The 22369-nt window shown below is 43.1% G+C and overlaps 1 protein-coding gene across 2 annotated transcripts in view; it reads right to left on the bottom strand.

The window, feature by feature from the left end:
- The window catches only part of ISM1 (isthmin 1), a 78994-nt gene extending 60528 nt beyond the window's left edge, over nucleotides 1-18466 (bottom strand). Inside the window, exon 1 of one of the 2 annotated variants that reach the window (XM_033185588.1) lies at nucleotides 17847-18466. In XM_033185588.1, the coding sequence (XP_033041479.1) occupies nucleotides 17847-17984 (138 nt within the window). In that variant the 5' untranslated portion in view covers nucleotides 17985-18466. Of the gene's footprint in view, nucleotides 1-411; nucleotides 490-17846 lie in introns of those variants that run through there. The other variant, XM_033185589.1, reaches the window with a different exon arrangement.
- Between the last annotated feature and the right edge of the window lie 3903 nt (nucleotides 18467-22369).

The raw sequence follows: 22369 nt of genomic DNA on the forward strand, positions 1-22369 counted from the left end.
GTGCCTGTCATGTGCCCACGTATCCTGGTGGCACAAAAGGTACTTCACCAAGGACCAAGACACAGAACCTTCTCGAGGCACACCGCAATAATTCCCCCACTAGCATTCACCTTAAAATGAAAGAAGTAAGTAAAAACCTTCTCAGATCTCAGGGAGGAACCTGCAGATGGACCCCTGAAAATTTAAGGCCAAGGCCATTCATGTCCATTATTGGGTTAGTCCAGACCTTAGCATTAATCCTGGCCTTGGCGAATAAGAAGTAAAAGAACCACTGTGGGGCATGAGAGAACCACACCGGACAGAGCTTCAGGGCAATGATTCCCTGGGGAGAACCTGGAACAGAACTTCGAATACCTAGTCTGCCATGTATTTTTTCTTAAGAACCTGCCTTTCATTATTTCTATTTAATACCTGCTGTTCGATGTTTAGATTCACTCTCTTTGTGATCCCAATGCCTCTTCAAATGTTTCCAGTTTTTTTCTAGTTGATGTGGATTCCCCAGATTTATCTCATTTCGTGATGTCTTCAGAATTGTGTGTTGTGCCGCTATCACTTCACACTCTCAGTAAGGAGCTCTCAGTTGTCTCACCTGGTTCGTGTCTTCCTGAATGTACCAGTGAGGGGAGCAGAGAGGGAGGGATGCACTGAGTTGTTAGCCTTTTTCCAGCAAAGTGTGGAGAGCTGAACCTTTTCAGGAGTAATGGGTTACACAGAAATGGATGACTTGACCACTCTTTAGAACGTTGTATCCCCTATGGGCTGATCAACTGCTATCATGAGTGAACTTGAAAGGATTATTCTGGATTGGTCAGTTTTCAGGAGGCTGGTCATTTTGATTGTAGATGTGACTTTCACATCTGGGTCAGACTCTATGTGAAGCCAAAAACTTCCTGTATGTTATAATTTTACTTTCTTCTTTCTTGGAAAGTTAATAACATTCTTCATTTTCTGACAGGCATACAAACAACTTTGCTGTTTTCCAGCTGAGTTCTAGTATCTGGAAATGCTAGTAAGTCTGTGACATTTTCACACTGGAATTATGTGGAGTGATGTCCATGTGGGTATTGGGGAACCACGTATAATTGATCCAGGAGTTTAATTTGGCCCTAACCCTTAAAAAATGTTTACTCCACTGAAGGGCAGCTCCAAATAAGTTAATGAGTGATGGGCTATGAATTTTGCCATTTTGCCTGATTTTAGTGAGGTGGCCCTCTGCTTTGAAGTAGACTGCCTCTCATTAATGACCTTCTCAAGAACTTTCAGAGCCTAGGGAAAGGGCTGGAGCATAAAAATATAATTCAAATTAGTCCCCAAATGTCACCATGTCCAGTAGAAGGCTCGCAGGCCCATGGCTGGACTTCTGGGAATGTTTGGGCAATGTAACCACAGTGATGTTTATGAAATGGAATGTCCATCTCACAGTGCTCTCAAAGGTATTCTGTTTTAAAAATTTTAAGTTATTGCTCCTCTTTATTGTAAACGATGTCCTATAAAGAAGATATATGTCTACAATTGAGCTTTGAAGGAGGACCATGGAGCCAATTCCTTTTAAAGGGAATGAAGTCAAGCAGTAAATTTGCTGGTCACTCTTTTCATATGGACCGCATCTCAGCCAGCAGTTGGTCTTTGATGTTGTAACAATGGCACTGGGACCTGAGGCAGAGGAGCACCCCCATAATACTGAAACTAGCCTGCATTCATTCCCATTTGGAGAACAATCTGCAGGATAGCACACACATCAGGGAGCCCAGAGAGTGAATTCCAGGGCTGTGGGTCATCTTTCCCAGTGAAAACCAGCCATCTCTTCTACACCATGTACCCTGCCTGCTGCGTTCTTTACTCTTTTATTAAAATTGAAGTATGACATTCCTACAGAAATATACACATATATAACTCTACAGCTCAATGAAATTTCACAAACTGAAGACACCTATGTAAGCAATGCCTAGATCAAGTGGCAAAACATCACCGGTGCCCTAGCTGCCCTCCTTGGACTCCCTTTTCATTACTTCCTTGACAAAGGTAACTCTCTTCCAACAGCACAGGTTCCTTATTCCTGGTTTGGAACTTTACCTAAACAGAATTATCCAGCATGTACTTTACCGTGCCTGGTTTCCTTCACTCAACATTACATTTGTGAAATTGTGCATGTTGTATGTAGTTGTCATTTGTTCCTTCCCACTGTGTACACTTAACTATCTTATTATCTATTCTGTTGACGGCATTGGGGTTATTTCCAGGTTTGGGACCATTTTAAACAGTGCTGCTATGAACATTCTTTTTTAGGTCTTTGAGTGCATTAGTGAATAGATTTCTGTTGGGCACATACTCAGGTGGAATTGCTGGGTCAGGGGCATGTTGATATGTCGGTTGTGTCCCCATTCAAATCTCAATTGAATTGTATCTCCCAGCATTCTCATGTGTTGTGGGAGGGACCTCATGTGTGATGCAGTGGCAGGGTCCTCGTGGAGAACCTTTTCTAGGGCAGTGCAGAAGGGAAATGTGGGATCAGAGCCCCCACACGGAGTCCCTACTTGGGCACTGCCTAGTGGAGCTGTGAGAAGAGAGCCACTGTCCTCCAGAACCCAGAATGGTAGATCTACCGACAGCTTGCACCATGTGCCTGGAAAAGTCGCAGACACTCAACACCAGCCCCTGAAAGCAGCTGGAGGGAGGCTGACCCTGCAAAGCCACAGGGGCAGAGCTGCCTAAGACCATGGGAACCCACCTCTTGTATAAGCGTGACCTGGATGTGAGACATGGAGTCAAAGGGTACTATTTTGGAGCTTTAAAATTTAACTGCCCTGCTGGATTTCAGACTTGGCCTGGGCCCTGTAATCCCTTTGTTTTGGCCAATTTCTCCCATTTGGAATGACTGTATTTACCCAATACCTGTACCCCCATCATATCTAGGAAATAACTAGCTTGCTTTTGATTTTACAGGCTCATAGGCAGAAGGGACTTGCCTTATCTCAGATGAGACTTTGGACTGTGGACTTTTGGATTAATTCTGAAATAAATTAAGACTTTGGGGGACTGTTGGGAAGGTATGATTGATTTTGAAATGTGAGGACACGAAATTTGGAGGGGTCGGGGGTGGAATGATACAGTTTGGCTTTGTCGCCACTCAAATCTCAACTGAATTGTTTCTCCCAGAATTCCCACGTGTTGTGGGAGGGACCCGGGGGAAGCAATTGAATCATGGGGGCCAGTCTTTCCCACGCTAACTCAATGAATATCCCAGCGTTAGTTGGAAAGGTGAGAAGTTTGTTCACATAATTGTCTTCTACTGTATCACTCCCAAGAATTGTAACTCTGAGTAGGTCTTTGTTAGAAGTATGGCCGAGACGGGCATGGTGGCTCACGCCTGTAATCCCAGCACTTTGGGAGGCCGAGGCAGGTGGATCACAAGGTTAAGAGATCGAGACCATCCTGGACAACATGGTGAAACCCTGTCTCTACTAAAAATACAAAAATTAGCCGTGCATGGTTGTGGGCGCCTGTAATCCCAGCTACTCAGGAGGCTGAGGCAGTAGACTTGCTTGAACCCGGGAGGTGGAGGTTGCAGTGAGTCAAGATTGTGCCGCAGCACTCCAGCCTGGGTGACACAATGGGACTCCATCTCAAAAAAAAAGAAGTACAATATACAACGCACAGAGCCTGTGGAACTCCTGTCCCCAGGCATGTTCTGTTTCTTTTGTTGCATCTGGGGAAGGAAGGTAGGAAACAGTGCCCTTTCATCAGGGAAAGTGGTCACAGGCTCAAATTGTCCAAGCCCCATAAGTGATGAATAACGTATTTGCAGGCACAGTTCCTACTATGTAGCACACAATTTGTAAGCAGTGAAAGGGCAACCCTTCCGAAAAAAGATGGAAAGAGATGGGAGTGTGTTTCTTGACTCAGAAACAACCCTTGGTGGGGGCTGAATCACGTGCTGCCACAGCAACCCACAGGATGACATGTGGGAGCTTTCTCTAGCTCTAACTTCTCAGTGGCAGGGCCCTCTGGGACTCACTCTCCCTCTTGGCCTGACTCTGGCCCCAGAGTCAGGCTGAGCAGCTTCCCAACACAGCCCTGGTGATGTAACTATTCTTATCCCATTTTACTGAATGGGACACAGAGATGTAGAGAAGTGTAAGGATTTTGCTTAGGGGCAGAGACTTAACTGAGCAGCAGAACTGGAATCAAAACAACTCCAAAGCCCATAACCAATTTTTGGCTAGTCTGTTGGATCTTGTGACTTGTTTTGGCTGATGAAATGGTAACAGATACGACTGAGGTATAATCCCATCACCATGAGAGAAATGTGTGGCAGGTAACCTGCTGGTCACAAAAGAATGGGAGACCCATGGCGTAAACCTAGACCCAAACCATAGCTTAAAGCCATGCCCTGCCTAGATCTACTGAACCTCAGCTGACCCACAGACCCCTGAGTATAAGAGTACATGCTTAGAACTGCAGACCACTGAGATTTGTAGTAGCTGTCCTACCGTATTATTAGGCAATAGTTGGATAACACAGGACCTGTATTAAGTGCTTTCTGGAACCTGCAACTTGTAAGAAAAACATGCATGTAGACCAGTGTTTCTCAAACCATGACCTGCAGATGATTAACCTGGTGACCTTGTCAAAATACAGATTCTGTACAAAAAAAATTTGCAAACTATGCATCTGACAAAGGGCTAACATACAGAATCTAAAAGGAATTCAAACAACTCAGCAAGAAAAAACCGAATGACCTCGTTAAAAAGTGGATAAAGGACATGAACAGGCATTTTTCAAAAGAAGACATACAAGAGGACAACAAACATATGAAAAAATGCTTTACATAACTAATTATCAGATAAATAAAAAAATTAAAACCACAATGAGATACCATTTTACACAAGTCAGAATGGCTATTGTTAAAAAGTCTAAAAACAACATATGTTGGCAAGGACGTGGATAAAAGGGCACACTTATACACTGTTGATGGGAATGTAAATAAGCATAACCTTTATAGAAAACAGTATGGAGATTTCTCAAAATACCAAAAATAGAACTATCATTCAATCCAGCAATCCCACTTCTGAGTATATACCCAAAGGGAAAGAAATCAATACATCAAAAAGATACCTGCACTCATCTGTTTATCACAGCACTATTCACAATAGCAAATACATGGAATTAACTTAAGTGTCCATCAGTGGAAGATTGGGTAAAGAAATATACCATGGAATACTACTCAGACATAAAAAAGAATGAAGTCATGTCTTTTGCAGCAACATGGCTGGTACGGGAGGCCATTATGCTAAGCGAAATAATTCAGAAACAGAAAGTCGAACACCACATGTTCTCCCTTATAAGTGGGGGCTAAACAATGGGCATACACAGACATACAAAGAGTAATCAGACATTGGGGACTCCAAAAGGTGGGAGGTGGAGGGGATGAGGGCTGAAAAATTACTTATTGGGTACAATGTTCACTACTCAGGTGATGAGTACACTAAAAGCCCAGACCTCACTACTACGCAATATACACACCTAAGAAACCTGCACCTGTACTCCCCAAATATATATAAATAAACATTTTTAAAATGCAGATTCTGATTCAGTAGTTCTGGGCATAACTTAAGACTGTTATTTTACAACAAGCTTTCAGGAGATGCTAATGCTTGTGGTCTGTAGACCACATTCCAGGCGCAAGGGCTGAGAAGCCATTCTGAGCTTCTTGTCTATCTCTGGGCCATGAATGCACCTAGTGAACATTTGGGCAATGGATGGGTTACCTTATGTGTAAGAGAAGGACAATATTTTCCCTCATAATGAGAATCCTATGTGAGTCACTAACAATCTGTGCTCTCCTACGTCCCATGTGCCCAGAAGGTCAGAATTTCCTCAATTCATTTCTTGGGCCAAGAATTAGGAACATCTAATGGGATCTCCTTTTTTTTTTTTTTTTTTTTTTTTTTTGAGATCAAGTTTCACTCTTGTTGCCCAGGCAGGAATGCAATGGCACAATCTTGGCTCACTGCAACCTCCAACTCCCTGGTTCAAGCAATCCTCCTGCCTCAGCCTCCCAAGTAGCTGGGATTACAGGCATGCACCACCATGCCCAGCTAATTTTGTATTTTCAGTAGAGACAGGGTTTCTCCATGTTGGTCAGGCTGGTCTCAAACTCCTAACCTCACGTGATCTGCCTACCTTGGCTTCCCAAAGTGCTGGGATTACAGGCATGAGCTACCGCGCCCGGTGGGAATCTCCATTTTTATTTTTGCTCTTTCTACTCCCTGAAATTTGAAGATTCCCAGCAATAACCCTGGCTTCCAATTCATTTTGAGCTCAAAATCCATACCAGGTTTCTATGGCACAATGTAATTGAGGCCCCAGGCAGAAGATACGAAATCCATTTCTGGTTTTTTAATTTCCACTCATGGGGACTAGGAATGGGGCAAGAGAATCAAGGAATATTGGACAGCAGGATGTGGGAGAAGTAGAGTTTTCTTCTGGGACACTTTTCCAGCCTGTTTTTTTTTTTTTTTTTGGTTCAGCATCTAATTTTCTTTTCACAACCCCCACCATGATGGTCACTACAATCGATGTCACCACCATCACTTGGAGAATCGAGACCCATGAGACTACTTTGGGCATTCTGAAAAGAAAGGAGAATTCTTTCTAAGGAGACAGTGTCTTCTCTCCTTCTTCCAGTATTTCATAATATACTGTAGTTCATACATTTATATTTTAACTATAGAAAAATAGCATCCTGGGATTCAACCTTCAAATTCCGTGAAGTTTTCCAAGGAAGTACCTGGATTGTTGTAGATCCTAAATACTTTATGTGAGTATACCAAAAAGAGTTCCAGAATTTCTTAATAAGCTAAACATACAACTGCTATATGATCCAACCATTCTGCTCCAAAGTATTCACCCAAGAGAAATGAAAGCAAATGTTCACACAAAGGCTTATACCCGAATGTTCACAGCATTTTTAATAGTTGCCAAATAGGAAATAACCTAAATGAGTCAATGGGTAAGCATATTGTGGTATATCCACACAATAGAATATGAATTGGTAATAAAAACGAATAAGTTCTCTATGCACAAAACAACGTGAATGAATCTCAAAATTATTATGGTGAGCAAAGAAGCCATATCATGCAATGCTATGCATTCTGTATTCCACATATATAAAAGTCTAGGAAATCCAACACTAATCTACAGTGAGATAAGGCAGATCAGTGGTTGCCCGGAGATTGCTGAAGCTCACAGAGGAGCACAAGGAAACTTTTCAGATGGTGGATTTATTCATCATCTTGACTATGGTGATGGTTTTACAGGTGTCAGTATTGTCACATTTTTCATTTAAATATGTACAGTTTATTAGTTGTTAATTGCACTTTGACAAAGCTGTATTTTAAAAAAATGATAGTAAAATGACTGCCACTGTTCTCCTCCTGTCCTCACTGCTATCTCCCAGGGTTACCTGTGAGGCAAGGCATGTCGGCTATTTGTTTCTTTGTCCTTGGTGAAAATATTCTATCTGGATGCTTGTGGGAGGAAGTTAACACTGGGGTGGGCTATGACCATTTCCAGCTTCTCTGCATTCTTCATATAGATTTTGGACATACTTTGTTATTTTTGAAAATAGATAAGTGGTGTCCAGAAGATATCAATGGCCCATGGCATTCAAAGTCTACCTGACCTTTTCCAGGTCACTGCTCTTGAATATCTGGTGACTGGGGTCCTCAAAATTGCAAATCGGGCAGCTCAGAGACCCAAACTTGAAGACAGAACTCTTCTATTCCATGAACCTCACAGTACTATCTCTTCCATGGAGAATGCGGGTGTTGCTGTCTAATGGATGTGTATCAGCCATGGAGAGTGCTCTCTGCAAGATGATTGGGTTTACTGAAATGTGCATGAGTCAGGCCAACAGGAAGAAGGGGTAGTTAACCTACTGTTTTGACTTCTACTTGGTTTACAAAGATAACTTTCCACGGACACATGCTGGTCTGTGCTTAGGGAGTTGATGCTAAGCTATTTGTGTCAAGGCCTCTGCTTATTTCAGGCATTAGAGGACAATCCCACATGCCTCTGAGGCCTCCCCATTGTCACTCATCCTCCCACCTGACATAGTAAAGGACCATGGGATCAGCATCTCAGGAGAAAAAGAACCCACTAGATCTCTGAATACCAGGAATTTGTAGGCTTTGCCTGTGCGTGACCTTTGCAGCCCATCTCTGCAATTTTGGAATTTCCCTCTTCCTGACTGCTCTGGGAGTGCATGGGATAGCCTGGTTTTTTTTGCTGCCTGCAGCGCATCTCTCTGAGGCTAACAGACTTCCTCGCTGTTAATGACAACAACAAGCAGGTGCCTCATGGAAACTCTGCTCTGTTACCTTTCTGGAGACTTCCTGTATTGTTACGACCTAGAGGAGTATCCATTATCATCATGACTATCATTCGGGTGTGGTTCATTTAGTGTGGGTTTTCCCAGAAGCAGACCCTGAGACAAAGAACAAGTAATTTATTTGAGAGATGAACCCAGAAATCTCTGGTAGGGGAAGAGGAAGACAGGCAGGGAAGAGAAAGAGCCAGAAGGGTACATTATCAAGACAGGGACCACAGTGGGCAGTGAGTGTTTAGTTCCAAGAGAAACACTAGGCATAAGAAGCATATTGGTTTTGTCAGCACTGGACGTGATCTAAACTCTTGACTGATAAGCCACAGAAAGAAATAAATTAAGTTTTATGTATTTATGTTCACAGTTTAATTCTTATAAAAAGGAATTGTATAAGGTTTAAATAACATGCAAAGTGAAGTTTTTTTGTTCTTTTCTTTTTTATTTTCTATAACACATTCCCTTGCTGTTTGTTTGAACCCACCACATATAATCTGGGCACTAAACCAACAACCCCATCCCATCTCTAAATGATCTCCTGTCTTTTGGGGGATGAGTAGAGACAGAGGGACACTCTTAGCTATCATTGGGGAAAGGGGCTTCATTGTCATCCTTTTGTTTACAAATCATAACATTTGTAAAGGGTAAAATTTGTAAACTCTAAGCCAAGGGTTGCAAAAGACAGATGCTCTCAGAAGATGAGAGAGACATAATAGAACCACAGAAAGCACTAAGGTGTTTTACAATAAGACTAGTGAAGACAAGTTAAAGAAACTGAGATAATGGAATTTGGAAATGACAAAGGAGCTATTACATAATAATCTTCAAGTTCTGCAGGAGAAGTTTCTTGAAAAGAGTGCAGCCACCTGTTTATGAACACTGGGAAGAAAAAAGAGTGAACAAAGTGAACAAGAAATTAACATGTAGCATAAAGGATTTAATGGGCATATCAGAGGAAAAATGTTCTGATATTAAGAGCTGTTAAAAACCCTTGTATGACATGTGGAAAATGTTATTGAGATTATTTGCTTTGTAAGTTTAAAACCAAAACAGATTCTTCGTGACCAAATGCATAGACATCTGAGGATGCCCCCAAACCTCAAAGATTAATGCCTTTTAAACTATGGGTAGAAGTGAATCAATGAAGGAACAGCACAAATGATATAACTTTATTTTGGTTTATATAAAGGAAAATAAGATTAAGAAATAGAATTATAGTGTTTCAGCTCAAGGTGGCTGCCCAAGTTGGCATTTACCTCTTTTCTATTTATTGATTCTATGGAAGAAGTAGAAGAAATATGAGTCAATCCACAACAGAACTGGAAAACTGAAAGAAGGGCCAACTACAGAAGAGAGAGAGGGATTTCTGGTAGATAAGAAACAAGTGGCAATCGATTGAAAGTGAAGCACTACAGAGCTGAGAAAAGGAAAGTGAGATCTCTAAAAAGTCAGCTTCCCTAGAAGAATTGCCACAATAATATCAAGAACAGACACTATGTCAGCCTTACTACTAGAAATGTACTCACAAGAAATGAAAACATGAGTCCACAGAAAGGCTTGTGTAAAAACACTAACATGGTCTCACTCATAATATGCAAAGCAATGGAAACAAACCAAATGTCCATTGATGGGAATATACAAATTGTGATAGAGTTACACAGTGGACTATCATTTAGCAATAAAAGAGAGAAATCTACTGATATACACAAAATAAATGAATCTCAAAAACTATGTTTAATGAGAGAAGCCAGGCACACAGAAAAATGCAAACCTTTCCATTTATGTGAAAGTCTGAAACAGGCGAAACTAATCTATGGTAATGGAAGCCAGAAATTGGTTGCCTCTGGAAGGAGTAAATTGCCTACAATTGTGCACCGGAACACTTTCTGGGTGATGGGGAATGTTCTATATCCTAATTTTGGTGATAACTATATAGGCATATACAACTGTAAAAATGAAACTGAATCCTTAAGATTCATCCATTTTATTGTATGTAAATTATATATAGTTTTTTAAAAAAAAAACTTTAAAAAATGCAGAGAGAGAGAAGAGAAGAAAGATAAGGAAAAAGGAAAGGAAGATAAAAAAGGAAGAAAAAGGAAAGAAAGGAAAGGAAAAAGAAGGGGAGAAAAGAAGCTATAAAAGTTAGGAGAAAAGGCTGAGGGCAGGAAATGGTAGAGCTATTTCATTCAGTCCTGGGTTTCAGAGTGGCTGAGTTTGACATTTGCATCTGATATTTACTATGAGCATTCAGTTATGAAATATTCCTAAACAAGACACTGGGGTTGAAATAGCCAGAAGAATGCCTCAAGACATAAGACACAATTAAAAAGCAGAAATAAAAGTATGAGAAGAAAAATTAAGAGACATTAAAGATGGATCTTGAAATCTCAATCTCAATGTTAGTTTCAATCTCTAACAGGAGTTCCAGAAAAAGAGTTCAGGGATATTGGAAATACCAAAGATATAACTAAACAAATTTTTTCAAGCTGGAGACAAAGTTGGGACTTCAGAATGAGAGGGTTCACCATATGCTGAACAGGACTAACAGCTAAAGCCCTGAATCTAAACACAATCTGTTAAAATTTCTGAACATTATGAATAAAGGAAAAACTCATAAAAGCATCAAGTTTTATGAGTTTCACCTACAAAGAAATGGTATTAGGCTTCTCATCTGAAATATGAGATAGTATAAAAAATTAAATTGTATTCTTAAAATTCTTAGGGGGAATAAGATAGAAGACAGACAACTGCCAAATTAGCATTTAATTTTGAGAATCAAATAAAGATAGGTCTAAAGATATAGGTTCTCACAGAGTTCATAATAAATAAATTGTCTCTGAAAAAATTTTTGAAACTGTTTTAGCAAAATAAAAGATGAAAGTATGAGATTGAAGAAGCAGCAGCAGGCCAGACACAGTGGCTAACACCTGTAATCCCAGCACTTTGGGAGGCCGGGGCAGGCAGATCACCTGAGATCAGATCACCTGAGATCATAAAAGAGAGAAATCTACTCGAGACCAACCTGGCCAACATGGTGAAACCCTGTCTTTACTAAAAATACAAAAATTAGCCGGGCATAGTGGCGGGTACCTGTAATCCCAGCTACTTGGGAGGCTGAGGCACGAGAATTGCTTGAACCCAGGAGAGGGAGGTTGCAGTGAGCCGAGATCACACCACTGCACTCCTGGACTCCAGCATGGGCAACAGAGCTAGACTCCGTCTCAAAAGGCAGCAGCTAGATAAATAAGTAAATCTTAGAATTAAGTCTAAATAATTATTGGGAGTATAATAAAACTGGTAAGAATTGATTCCTAAAATAGACATACTAAAAGAAAAGAAAGAAAAAAGAAAGATTAAAAGAAATATTCTAGCACTAAAATTTCAGAAGATTAAAAAATTAGAGATAGTATACAGACAAGACAGAGAATCTTGCATCTAGCATGTCAGAATCTTGTTTATGTGATGGGTTTAGGTTATAGATAATGGTTGATTCTCAGCATTAATAGAAAAGTGTTAGTTCAATTATGTTTGTTAAAATGTTAAACATAATAGAAATAGAACAGATAACTTTCAAAACTTCATAAAAATTTAAAAAAGTAATATTTAAATACTTATCAAATGGCCAGGCATGGTGGCTCATGCCTGTAATCCCAACTCTTTGGGAGGCTGAGGCAGGTGGATCGCTTGAGTCCAGGAGTTTGAGACCTGCCTGGGCAACACAGTGAAATCCTGTCTCTACAAAAAATACAAAACTTAGCTGGGCATGGTGGTGAGCACTTGTAGTCACAGCTACTTGGGAGGCGGAGGTGGGAGGATCACTTGAGCCTGGGAGGTGGAGGTTGCAGTGAGCTGAGATCATGCCACTGCACTCCAGCCTGGGCAACACAGCAAGACTCTATTTAAATAAACAAATAAATAAATACTTATCAAATGATTAAATGCCAAGCTCTAATAACACATTTAGCATGCATTCAATGTTCTAATCCTTACAATAATACTGAGAAATAGTTACTATATATCTATTTTACAGATGAGAAAATCTAGACATAGAAAGGCTAATCCTCTTGCCAAAGATGATATAAATAAATTGAAGGTGAGAGTGAGGGAGGAAAAATAAAAATTTTAGAATAGCAAATAAAATGAAAAAAATTCTAATTTATCAATAGTCACAATAAATATAAATGGGTTAAATCCATTGATGCTTTGCATAAACAAGTACAATTTAGCTATAGCTTATTAATAAGGAATATATTTAAATTAAAAAGTTGGGCCAGGCGTGGTGGCTCACGCCTGTAATCCCAGCACTTTGGGAGGCCAAGGCGGGCAGATCACGAAGTCAGGAGATTGAGACCATCTTAGCTAACACAGTGAAATCCAGTATCTACTAAAAATACAGAAAATTAGCCAGGAGTGGTGGCATGCGCCTGTAGTCCCAGCTACTCAGGAGGCTAAGGCAGGAGAATGGCGTGAACCTGGGAGGCAGAGCTTGCAGTGAGCCAAGATTGCACCACTGCACTCCAGCCTGGGTGACAGAGTGAGATTCCATCTCAAAATAAATAAATTAGAAAAAAATAAAAAGTCAAAAAAAGTTTGAAAATAAAGGTTGGAAAAGACACCCAAACAAATTCTAAAAGGAAGAAAGAGCAAAGTTGCAATATTAATATGACACAAAAAAGTATTCAAGACTAAAGGCAATAAAAGAGATAAAGAATTTCACCTTGATAAAAAGACAGTCACCAAAAAGGACACTTTATGTCCTTGCACTACGGGTTCTAAAAATGTAAATCAAAAATTAGGAGAACAAAGATAAAAAGATGCCTACGATTCCTCCCTGTACACATGCTCTTCTTTAATGTGACTTTGTTGCTCCTCCCATCAAGAAGTGGAATCTATTTCCTGTCCACTAGAATCTAAGTAACCATGTGATTTGTTTGGCTAATAGAATGCAGCTGAAATGATGTTGTACAAACTCATCCAGACGTCTTGCAATTTCTGCTTTTATTCTCTTGCTGCTCTGAGTCCACCATGTAAAGATATATGAGCTAGACTCCTTAAGGATGAGAGATTCTATGGAGAGCAAACCTAGGTGACAGCAAGCACCAACTATCAGACAAATGAGCGAAGTATTTTTGAACCACCTAGCCCACATGAAGCCAACAGATGACTACAGCTACATGAGTAACATCAGGTGAAATCACCAGAAGAACCACTCAGCTGAGCCCAAGCAAGGTGCTGTCATACAAATTCATGAGGAAATAAAATGGTGGTTGTGTTAAATCACTAAATTTTAGGGTGGGTTGTTCTGCAGCAATAGCTAAGTGAGACAACTGTTCATCATTAAAAAAAAAAATCCAGTAAAAGTAATCAGCCTGACTGGAAAATGAGCAGGTAAGTCACAAAATAAGAAACACAAATGGCTGTTGACTTTCTTGTATTAAGTACAGATAAATTATGCTTTTGCTTCTACTGCTCTAAGTAGCTTGGATGAACTCCTAAATCCAAAGCAGTGAATACAAGAAGCTAAGCTGTTTTATTGAAGGCAATAGAGGGATAAAAGATGGGAAGTGCTCATAAAGATGATAGGAAATAGAGAACAGAGACATTTTACTACATTCCAGAGTTTGGTTTGCTTTAATGTTACTGTAAAAATAATCAAATTGGTGTTTTATAATACTTGCTTAAATCTCACTGCCTTAACGAGTTCTGGCTTACTACTAAAAATATATAGAAATTTATGATTCTAAAACTGACTGAGATTTAGTGGAAAGGCAATCATTTGAATTTCAGACAAAGGAGATACCTTTATTAGTACTATTATTGCCTATGGATTCTATATTTTGTCTTCCAGACTACTTTTATTATATATCTATATCTATATCCATGTCTATGTTTTCTCATTAACATTAATTAAATATATGTGAAAGAACTAATCTGAGTATCTGATTAATATGAGACATACTTATTCTAATGAAATAAGATTCAAAAGCAAAAAAAAAGTTGATGTTTCCATGCATTTTAACGCAGCTATTGCACACAGTTGTCTAATTTCTTACTAGATAATGTAAAAATACTGAAAACAGTTCAAAGACAAACATTTTTATGTTCATCAGCCAGTTAATCAATATGGATAGTGTACTCAAAACATTTTACTGCCACCTCGTCACATCGTACCTATCAATGTTTTGAGCACACTCACGCATACTAGGGGAGACAGTCATACAAAGAGTAAAAAATGTAGCCCCTAGTATGCTGAAACTACAAAAAAAAGTAAGATAATATTTATACATATATGTGTATGTATATATAATGTGTGTATATATACACATATGTCATAGTGAACACAGTAAGAATGTCAAGATACATTTGAAAATGTAAGTTGTTAAAAGCATTTCTCTCTCTTGAGTGTATAACTTTATCCAGAACTTGCAATAGAAATATGCTTCAAATAGCTCCCCACTATAAAACAACGAAAATAAATTAAGAAGCTTCTAGCTGTGCAACCTTGGGCAAATTACCTAACCTCAGTTTCTCCATTTGAAACAGGAATAACGATAGTACTTAATTCATGGGATTTTTGTGAGAATTAAGACAGCTAATATGTCTAAAGTGCTAAGAACAGTGCCTGCCACATAAAAGGCACTTAATAAATCTTAGCTATTATTGTTGCTTTTCTTACTACTACTTTATTGGGTGTCCTTGATATGTTCTTAAATAAGAATGTGTCCCTTTTTAGATGAATCCAAACATACTACAATTCAGGTAAATAAGCCCACCATTGCATATTTCTAAGACAACCTTATATTTTGGAAGGTTGTACACAGAGACAAAAACAATAAAAATGATGTATATGGACTGATTAATTTTCTGATTAAGAAGAAGGATTTTAGTAGCTCAGGACAGCATAGAACCAACAAATTTAGATGATGTTTAAGACTTGAGTTTAAAATGTCTGGTAAAAAGAAAGAATACCGTGTCCACAGTTTTGTCTTCAAATACACCTGCTACTGGCAAATTCACTTTCTGGGGCCTGAAAATGATGGACTAATAAATGTCTTTTGCAGACCTCCTCATTTGGCAGAACATTCTTCATTTGACTTATAAAACCTTTGCAGAGTCAGAGGGCCAAAGAAATAACTTTGGTCAGGAAGAGTATAAAACTTTTATAATAACAAATCACAAAATAGCAAAATTACGAACTAAACTGCTAAATTCATCATTCTGCTTGGAAAAGTGTGTGCATTGAGTGGACAGTATCACCGAACACTATTACAAGATAAGCTGAAGCTGGTGGATTAGCAGCTACTTGGGACTCAGATATTTCTAGGAGCATAACTCTTTCTAAATCCTCCATTTGTTCTGTCCTCTTGGGGCAGTTCTTCAGCCAAAGCCCCTTTTGAGAATTCAGTCCACTTCCCTTTTAGAACTGCCACTTCCACCAGCTGCTTCTCTCATTACCTTACTGTTCAAGCGGAAAAGGCCAACCCCAGGTTATTCTAATGATAGCAAACACCTCATAAAGAAATCTGCCAAATTTACTTTTCCACAGAACATCATTTTTATGGCTTTTCATGAGTCCATGAGGAAAGAAAGCATCATGTATAAAATATAACTTCCAGAAATCTTGAAGATACTAAGAATTATCCCTACAGTGTTAGATTGGTGGGTGCCCCAGTCTATAGGATGGTGGCATCTTCAAGTTCCCCATAGAAATTCCCTCAGTCTGTCACTGTACCTAGCTACCCACAGGAGAAGATGAGAGATCCCACAAAGTTAGGACATTTTTAGAAATATCTCAAAGTTAAAACAACTTTAAGCTTTGGGGTGTGTACTTTTCTACTGTTGGTTTTGTAATTGCGTGCAATAATCACCTTGCTTTAGTCTATCCTGGTAGAGACAAAATTTGGTGTAGTTAATCAAGAGTTTGGAATGTCTGAACTTTGACAAGTTTTTTAACCTCGCTGTACCTCAGTTTTTGCATCTGTAAAGGGGCTATATTAACAGTACTATATCTCATAAGATTATGGTTAAATTAAGTGAGTTAGATTCTGTAAAGCACTTAAAACAGTGGCACGTAGTAAACACAATGGAAGTGTTTTATGAGTTTTCTCTTTACGGTAAAGTTTCGCTACAAATTGTATAAAGATGTAAAAAGTGAATTATCAAAGACAATGAATATAAAGTCCTTTGGGAACAATGAATAATGCTTATTTCGTTTTATTTATTTATTTGTTTGTTTTTTTGAGACAGAGTCTCGCTCTGTCACCTAGGCTGGAGTGCAGTGGCGCGATCTCAGCTCACTGCAACCTCCCAGGTTCAAGCAATTCTCTTGCCTCAGCCTCCCAAGTAACTGGGACTACAGGCGTGCGCCACCACGCCCGGCTCATTTTTGTATTTTTAGTAGAGACGGGGTTTCACCATGTCGGCCAGGATAGTCTCTAACTCCTGGCCTCAGGTGATCCACCCGCCTCTGCCTGCCAAAGTGCTGGGATCACAGGCGTGAACCACCCCGCCTGGTTTGAGCTGATTTTAGGAGCCAAAGAATCCCCTCTGCCTCCTGGGAAAATCCCTGTTTACTTTTGCCTATGCTCCAAGTTTACAGTTGTCCCACCCTTAGATTCAAGGAAAGGCGCTAAGGTAGCGGCAGGAAACGCCTAGCTGGGCAATTCTCTTCAGAAGTCAGAACTCACATTGTGTCTGACCATCCACTATGCCCTCCCCTTGCCCTGAAGCTGAAATGGATAAACAGAATCCCATTGCTAAAGCGACCTTCAACGGGGTAGATCCTTGGGAGAAAGACTTTGCTACGAGTTTAAAAGCCGCAGGTAACACTGGCCCAAATCACTACCAGTGCCTTCACTCTGCACCTTCCCCACGACCAAGGGGGCAACCGGGGGACCTCAGGCGAGGCCTCCGGAGGAACATTGGAAGCAAGGGAACCCTGAGGGTGAGGAGGGGGTGCCTGGCTATTCTCCTTGGGAAATTATGTCCTGACCTTTGGCATTGCTTCCTCAAGGGGTAGACTCCCGGAGTTCTTTCTCCCAAAGACTTCAGGGATATCATCCTGTGAAGTCTTGCGTCCCTCCAGCCTCGAGTAACATTACTCAGCCTCCGAAGGGCAACGAAAGACTGGTAGCACCCCCAAGCAAGCATATCTCCACACTTCCTCTGCTCATCCCAAACCTCGCTCCCTCCCACCTGCCCACCAACTCTGCACCTGACCCGTGACCAACGGAACTGAAGGAGCGCAGCTGCTAGACTTGGAAGCCGGGTGCAGCCTCCAGGCACGTGTCCCCGCTCCGCCTCTGCCTAAGTCAAGTGGTCCGGGCAAAACTACTACCAAAACAGTTGCTCTTAGGTGGGGCGGGGCACCCGCCTCCTTGCATCCACCAGGCAGCTCAGCACCCCCGCCCCACAAACCATCCCCGCAGGCGCGCACGCCCCTCTCCGGCGGCGCACTCACCTGCAGTTGGGCTCGGCTGGCGTTGCCCGCGGCCGCGTCGGGCCCGGTGGCGGCTCCCGAGCCGCGCAGCACGGTGATGTGCAGCGTGAGCAGCAGCAGCCCCAGCAGCAGCAGCAGCTCGGCCGCCAGGCGCACCATCCTCTTGAGACGCGCGGCTTTAGGACCCGGCGCGGCGGCTGGCGGCGGCGGTGGCGCCGGGGGAGGAGGAGTAGGAGCCCGGGAACCCGGCAGCACGGCTCCCGCCTCGGCTCCCGCCAGGACTCCGCTTCCCGGGCCTGCGGGGCTGGCGCAGGGCGCGGCAGGGCGTGCGGGGCCGGGGGAGCAGGAGCCTCCGCCGCCGCCGCCGCCGCCGCACCACGGCGGAGCCACCGCGAGGCCGGGGGTGTCCAAGCCGGCTACGGAGCAAGCCCCGGCGCTGCCTGGCGGCGGCGGCGGCGAAAACTGGGTCCCGGGGCTGCCTGGGACCCGGGCCGGGCCGGAGGCCACCCTGCTGGCAGGGGGCTGCGGGGTCGGCGGCGGGGCGGGCGCAGCCGAGCCCCCGAGCGCACATGGGCGCCCCAGATGTGGCCGCGGCGCCGCAGCTGGAGCGGGAGCGGCCGCCAGAGGAGCGCGGGGAGGAGGAGGAGGAGGAGGAGGAGAGGAGGAGGAGGAGGGCTTCAGCTGCGGCCGGGAGTTACCTCCACGCTTGGCTTCCCCGCCCTCGCAGTTTCGAGCCACTCACCCGGCAAGCCACCTCCACTACTCTCCGCGCTCCTCGGGGCTGCCTGCCGCGCCGCCCCGCACACAGAGTCCCGGGGAGGGCTGGTTCCAGATGGGGGCCCCGGGCACACCGAGGTTGGCACGATTTGGAGGTAGCCGGGGCGCACTCGGCGTCTGCGTCCGCCTGCCGGGCTGTACCAAGTGCCCACTGCCGTGGTCGCTGTGGGGGGCGCGAGTAGAGCCCTTGTGCTCACTGAGGCTCGGGGCTGTAGGTGGGTGGGATGGTGCCTGGGCTGCGTTAGAAACCTTTATTGCAAAATGGAGCTGGAGTTGCAGTGATGGAAAACGGAGGGGGCGCCGGATAAGCCAGGTGTCTGCCTGCGATCCCTGCCTGAAGCAGTCGGGGGAGGGGAGAAGTGCCAAAGTGTCCTTCCGAAGGGTCTTGACACTTGCTGGGCCGCCCGCTAGCCGCGCGGCTGTTGGCGCGTCCGCGGCGCCCAGTAGAGCCTGGGAAGGGAGGGGAGTCCAACTCGCTGGGCGTCCGTCTGGTCACTGGCGCAGGTGTTGGCCGGAAGCTGCCGGGACTCAGGGCCCGCGGCTCAGGCGCTCAGGAACTGTGAGTGAATCTCGGCACTAGCGGGCTTGCGTCTAGGGGGCTTATCCCGGGGGTGCCGCGACCAGAGGGGATTTGGGGGCTGGCGTCGCGCAGCCGTTGATCCCGGGCCACCGCCTCATGGCCGCGCTGCAGCCTCGGGCTCCCGCGTGCGGCTCATGCTTTGCAGGGGGCGGTTGGCGAATGGAAGGGCTCGGGGATCTGGCTGAGAGCGCGGAGTCCTAGCGTCGGATGCTAGAGCGAACTGGGTCCGTCCGTGGCACCGCGCGCTTGCCTCCTAGATCTTGCTCGGCCTCCCGCCTTACCGAAGTGGCTCAGAGTAGCGGACTCTCAGTCCGGCCGGGCCTTTTATACTGCGCTTCCCCGCCTCCTACCGGTTCCCTCCCTTCCTCCTCCCCGGCGCCAGCCCAGCCCTTCCCTCCCAGCGAGCCAGGACCTAGTCCATGCCTTCGCACACATCCGCTTCGCACATTTCCAAGCCCTTCCCGCGTCACGGACGCCAGTGCCTCCGGGATGGAGCCTCCGAATTCTCCTTTGGTGAATGAAATTAAATAAATAAGCAACACTTTCTTGACGGCACGCCTCCCTTCCCCCCTTCCAATTTCCTACCTTCCTCCTCCGCGCCCTAGAAAGATTTAAGATTCTTAATTCAACGGCTTTCGAGTTCTCGCAAGGCATCTCAACCAAATATTATCCATATTAAGGCAAACCCTTGCTCCGTTCCGAAGGTTCCTCCGGTCACCGCGGCACTTTGCAGAATTTAAATAGCGATGGTTAAGGTAGGGTCTGTTGGTTGGACTTATTTGTGCCCGGGAGAGGAAGGGCTTGCTGCCTCTTTAAAGATGCCTGAAGCATCTTTAAAATTCTAACCAACTCCAGCATCTTATTAATAAATTGGCAGCTGTTTATAGAGTCTGCTATATTTTTTCCTTTTCAGTTTTTTTTTGGGGGGGTGGGGGGAAGTGCGAGGGAGGAGGGGAGATGTTTGGAGGGGTACTTGCTTTGGATTTGTAGGCAGCCAGGCCTGTCAGACATCTTATTTCTATCTCTAGGCTCTAAAATGCCAATAATTGTCACTGGAGTGCGGGTCGGGGGGAGTGGCGGGGGGGAGGGGGAGAAACGTGAAACAATAACCGTCCAGGGTAGTTCAGATGGGAGATCAAAGAGGGGATCCCAGCAGCCTTTAAATCCTGGAAGGATCCTCCTGTGTGTTTTCTAATTAGGATCACTTAAAAGGGAAAGGGCTGGAGAATCAGCGCCGAAATAGAATATATAAATTAAGATGGCAAACTAGAATCCCATAGCCAAAGAGTTTTAAGGATGGTTCTAACCTCCAGTTGTGCCGGATTATGGTATGGGCTCGCAGAAACAAATGACTTTCCTATTGCCAGAGGCAGGCTGGTCTGAATTAGGATCCGGGGCCGCTGTGTCCTGCCCTTTCATCACACACAGTCTCCACATGTAAGCCTCAGCTGCCTCTCCTCTCATCTGAAAGTAACAGTTTTGGACCCAAGGAAAAAAATGACCTTTAAAAAACTCTGGAAAGAAACGTTTGCAATGAATGTAAATTCTTGCGAAATTGTAAATGGAGATTTGGAGATCAAAGTCTTTGTAAAATGTTGTAAAAATTGTAAATTGAATTTTGGGGACAGATGTCTTTATAAAATGTTGAACAAATGTATGAATGAATCCTATTAAAATCCCTTCACGCTGAGAGATCCCCATTCCAGGTGAGTTTATGTTCCAGTAAGCACACATAACGAGTATTGATAAACACCCGGGCTCTATGATTCCAGTTGCCGAACCAGGCTTGCCAGCAGGGCTCTGTTTTTGAGTTAGGGAATACGGGCTTACAATTTTTGTGGAAAAATAATTAAAAATTTAATAGACTAAACCAATTAAGTTTCAAGCACATTTATGAAATTGTATCAATAGCTGATAAAAAATTTTAAAATCCTACCTCCTTCAGCAGAGCGTCCAGAACACCCTATTCATATGTTTATTATTGATTTTATGACACTTGGGGCACTTGTGTCTGTTTGCATGTCTGTCTGCCCACTAGACCTTGATTGGGATCACCTTTGTGCTAGAACATTTCAGAGCATCCCCCAACTCCCCACCTCCATCATCTCCATCCCAGTATCTAGTTTCTTTCTGGGTTCATGGCTATGAGACATTTTCTAGGTATACTTGGATCTAGGTTTGGACTGTGAAGAGTTTTTTCCTTCCAGGTCTGACCATAAAACATCCTGAGTGATTATCTGCACACACTCTCTCTTTCCTTTTTTTTTTTCTTTTTCATTTGTTCTTTTTTTTTTCTTTTTTGGACAGAGTGATTCTGTCACCCAGGCTGGAGTATAGTGGTGCAATCTCAGCTCACTGCAGCCTCTGCTTCCCAGGTTCAAGCGATTCTCCTGCCTCAGCTCCCTGAGTAGCTAGGATTACAGAATCCTGCCCCCATGCCTGGCTGATTTTTGTACGTTTTAGTAGAGAGAGATTTTCACCCTATTGGCCAGGCTGGTCTCAAACTCCTGACCTCAAATGATCCACCCGCTTCAGCCTCCCAAAGTGCTGGGATTACAGACATGAGCCAATGTGCCCAGCCCTCTCTTTCCTTTCTACATGGCAAAGGACTCTGAGGTGAAAGGAACTCAAATTGAGTTACTGCTCAAAAGAGAATAATTGGACCAGGAATATCTGCATTGAACCTTGCACATGTGAGATAAAACTTTGTTCACAGCCATTGTGATGTGGGGATGTTTGCACAGCAGCTGGTAGAATAGTATCCATCTTGACAAGTATAATCTTTGAGACAATGCCTTGCACAGAGTAATTGCTCAATCAGTGTTTTAAAAATGCACGTAACAAATCTGGTATTTGTTTATGCCCCAATTAATAGATTACCTTTCCTTAGAGTGCGTGTACTATAGGTGTCTGACATTAATTTTTATAGCTATTCTGCCTCTTGATTGTACTATTCTCACATAGATTTTGTCCTTCATTATTGGTCCGATTTATCTTACAGGCAGGCTTATTTGACTGGAATATTTTAAGGAAGTAAGAGAAATTAATAAGAACACCTGTAGTTAATATCATTGCAGAGAACCTTGTGGCCTATTATGACCAGGATTTTATTGTTTTTTATTTTATTTTGCTAAAGATTGGTGCAACATAGCAAATAGTAGTTTCAATGTAATCCTTAATTTTCTTT

This window comes from Trachypithecus francoisi, unplaced genomic scaffold, assembly GCF_009764315.1.
Source record: "Trachypithecus francoisi isolate TF-2019V2 unplaced genomic scaffold, Tfra_2.0 Lachesis_group21, whole genome shotgun sequence".
Lineage (NCBI taxonomy): Eukaryota > Metazoa > Chordata > Mammalia > Primates > Cercopithecidae > Trachypithecus > Trachypithecus francoisi.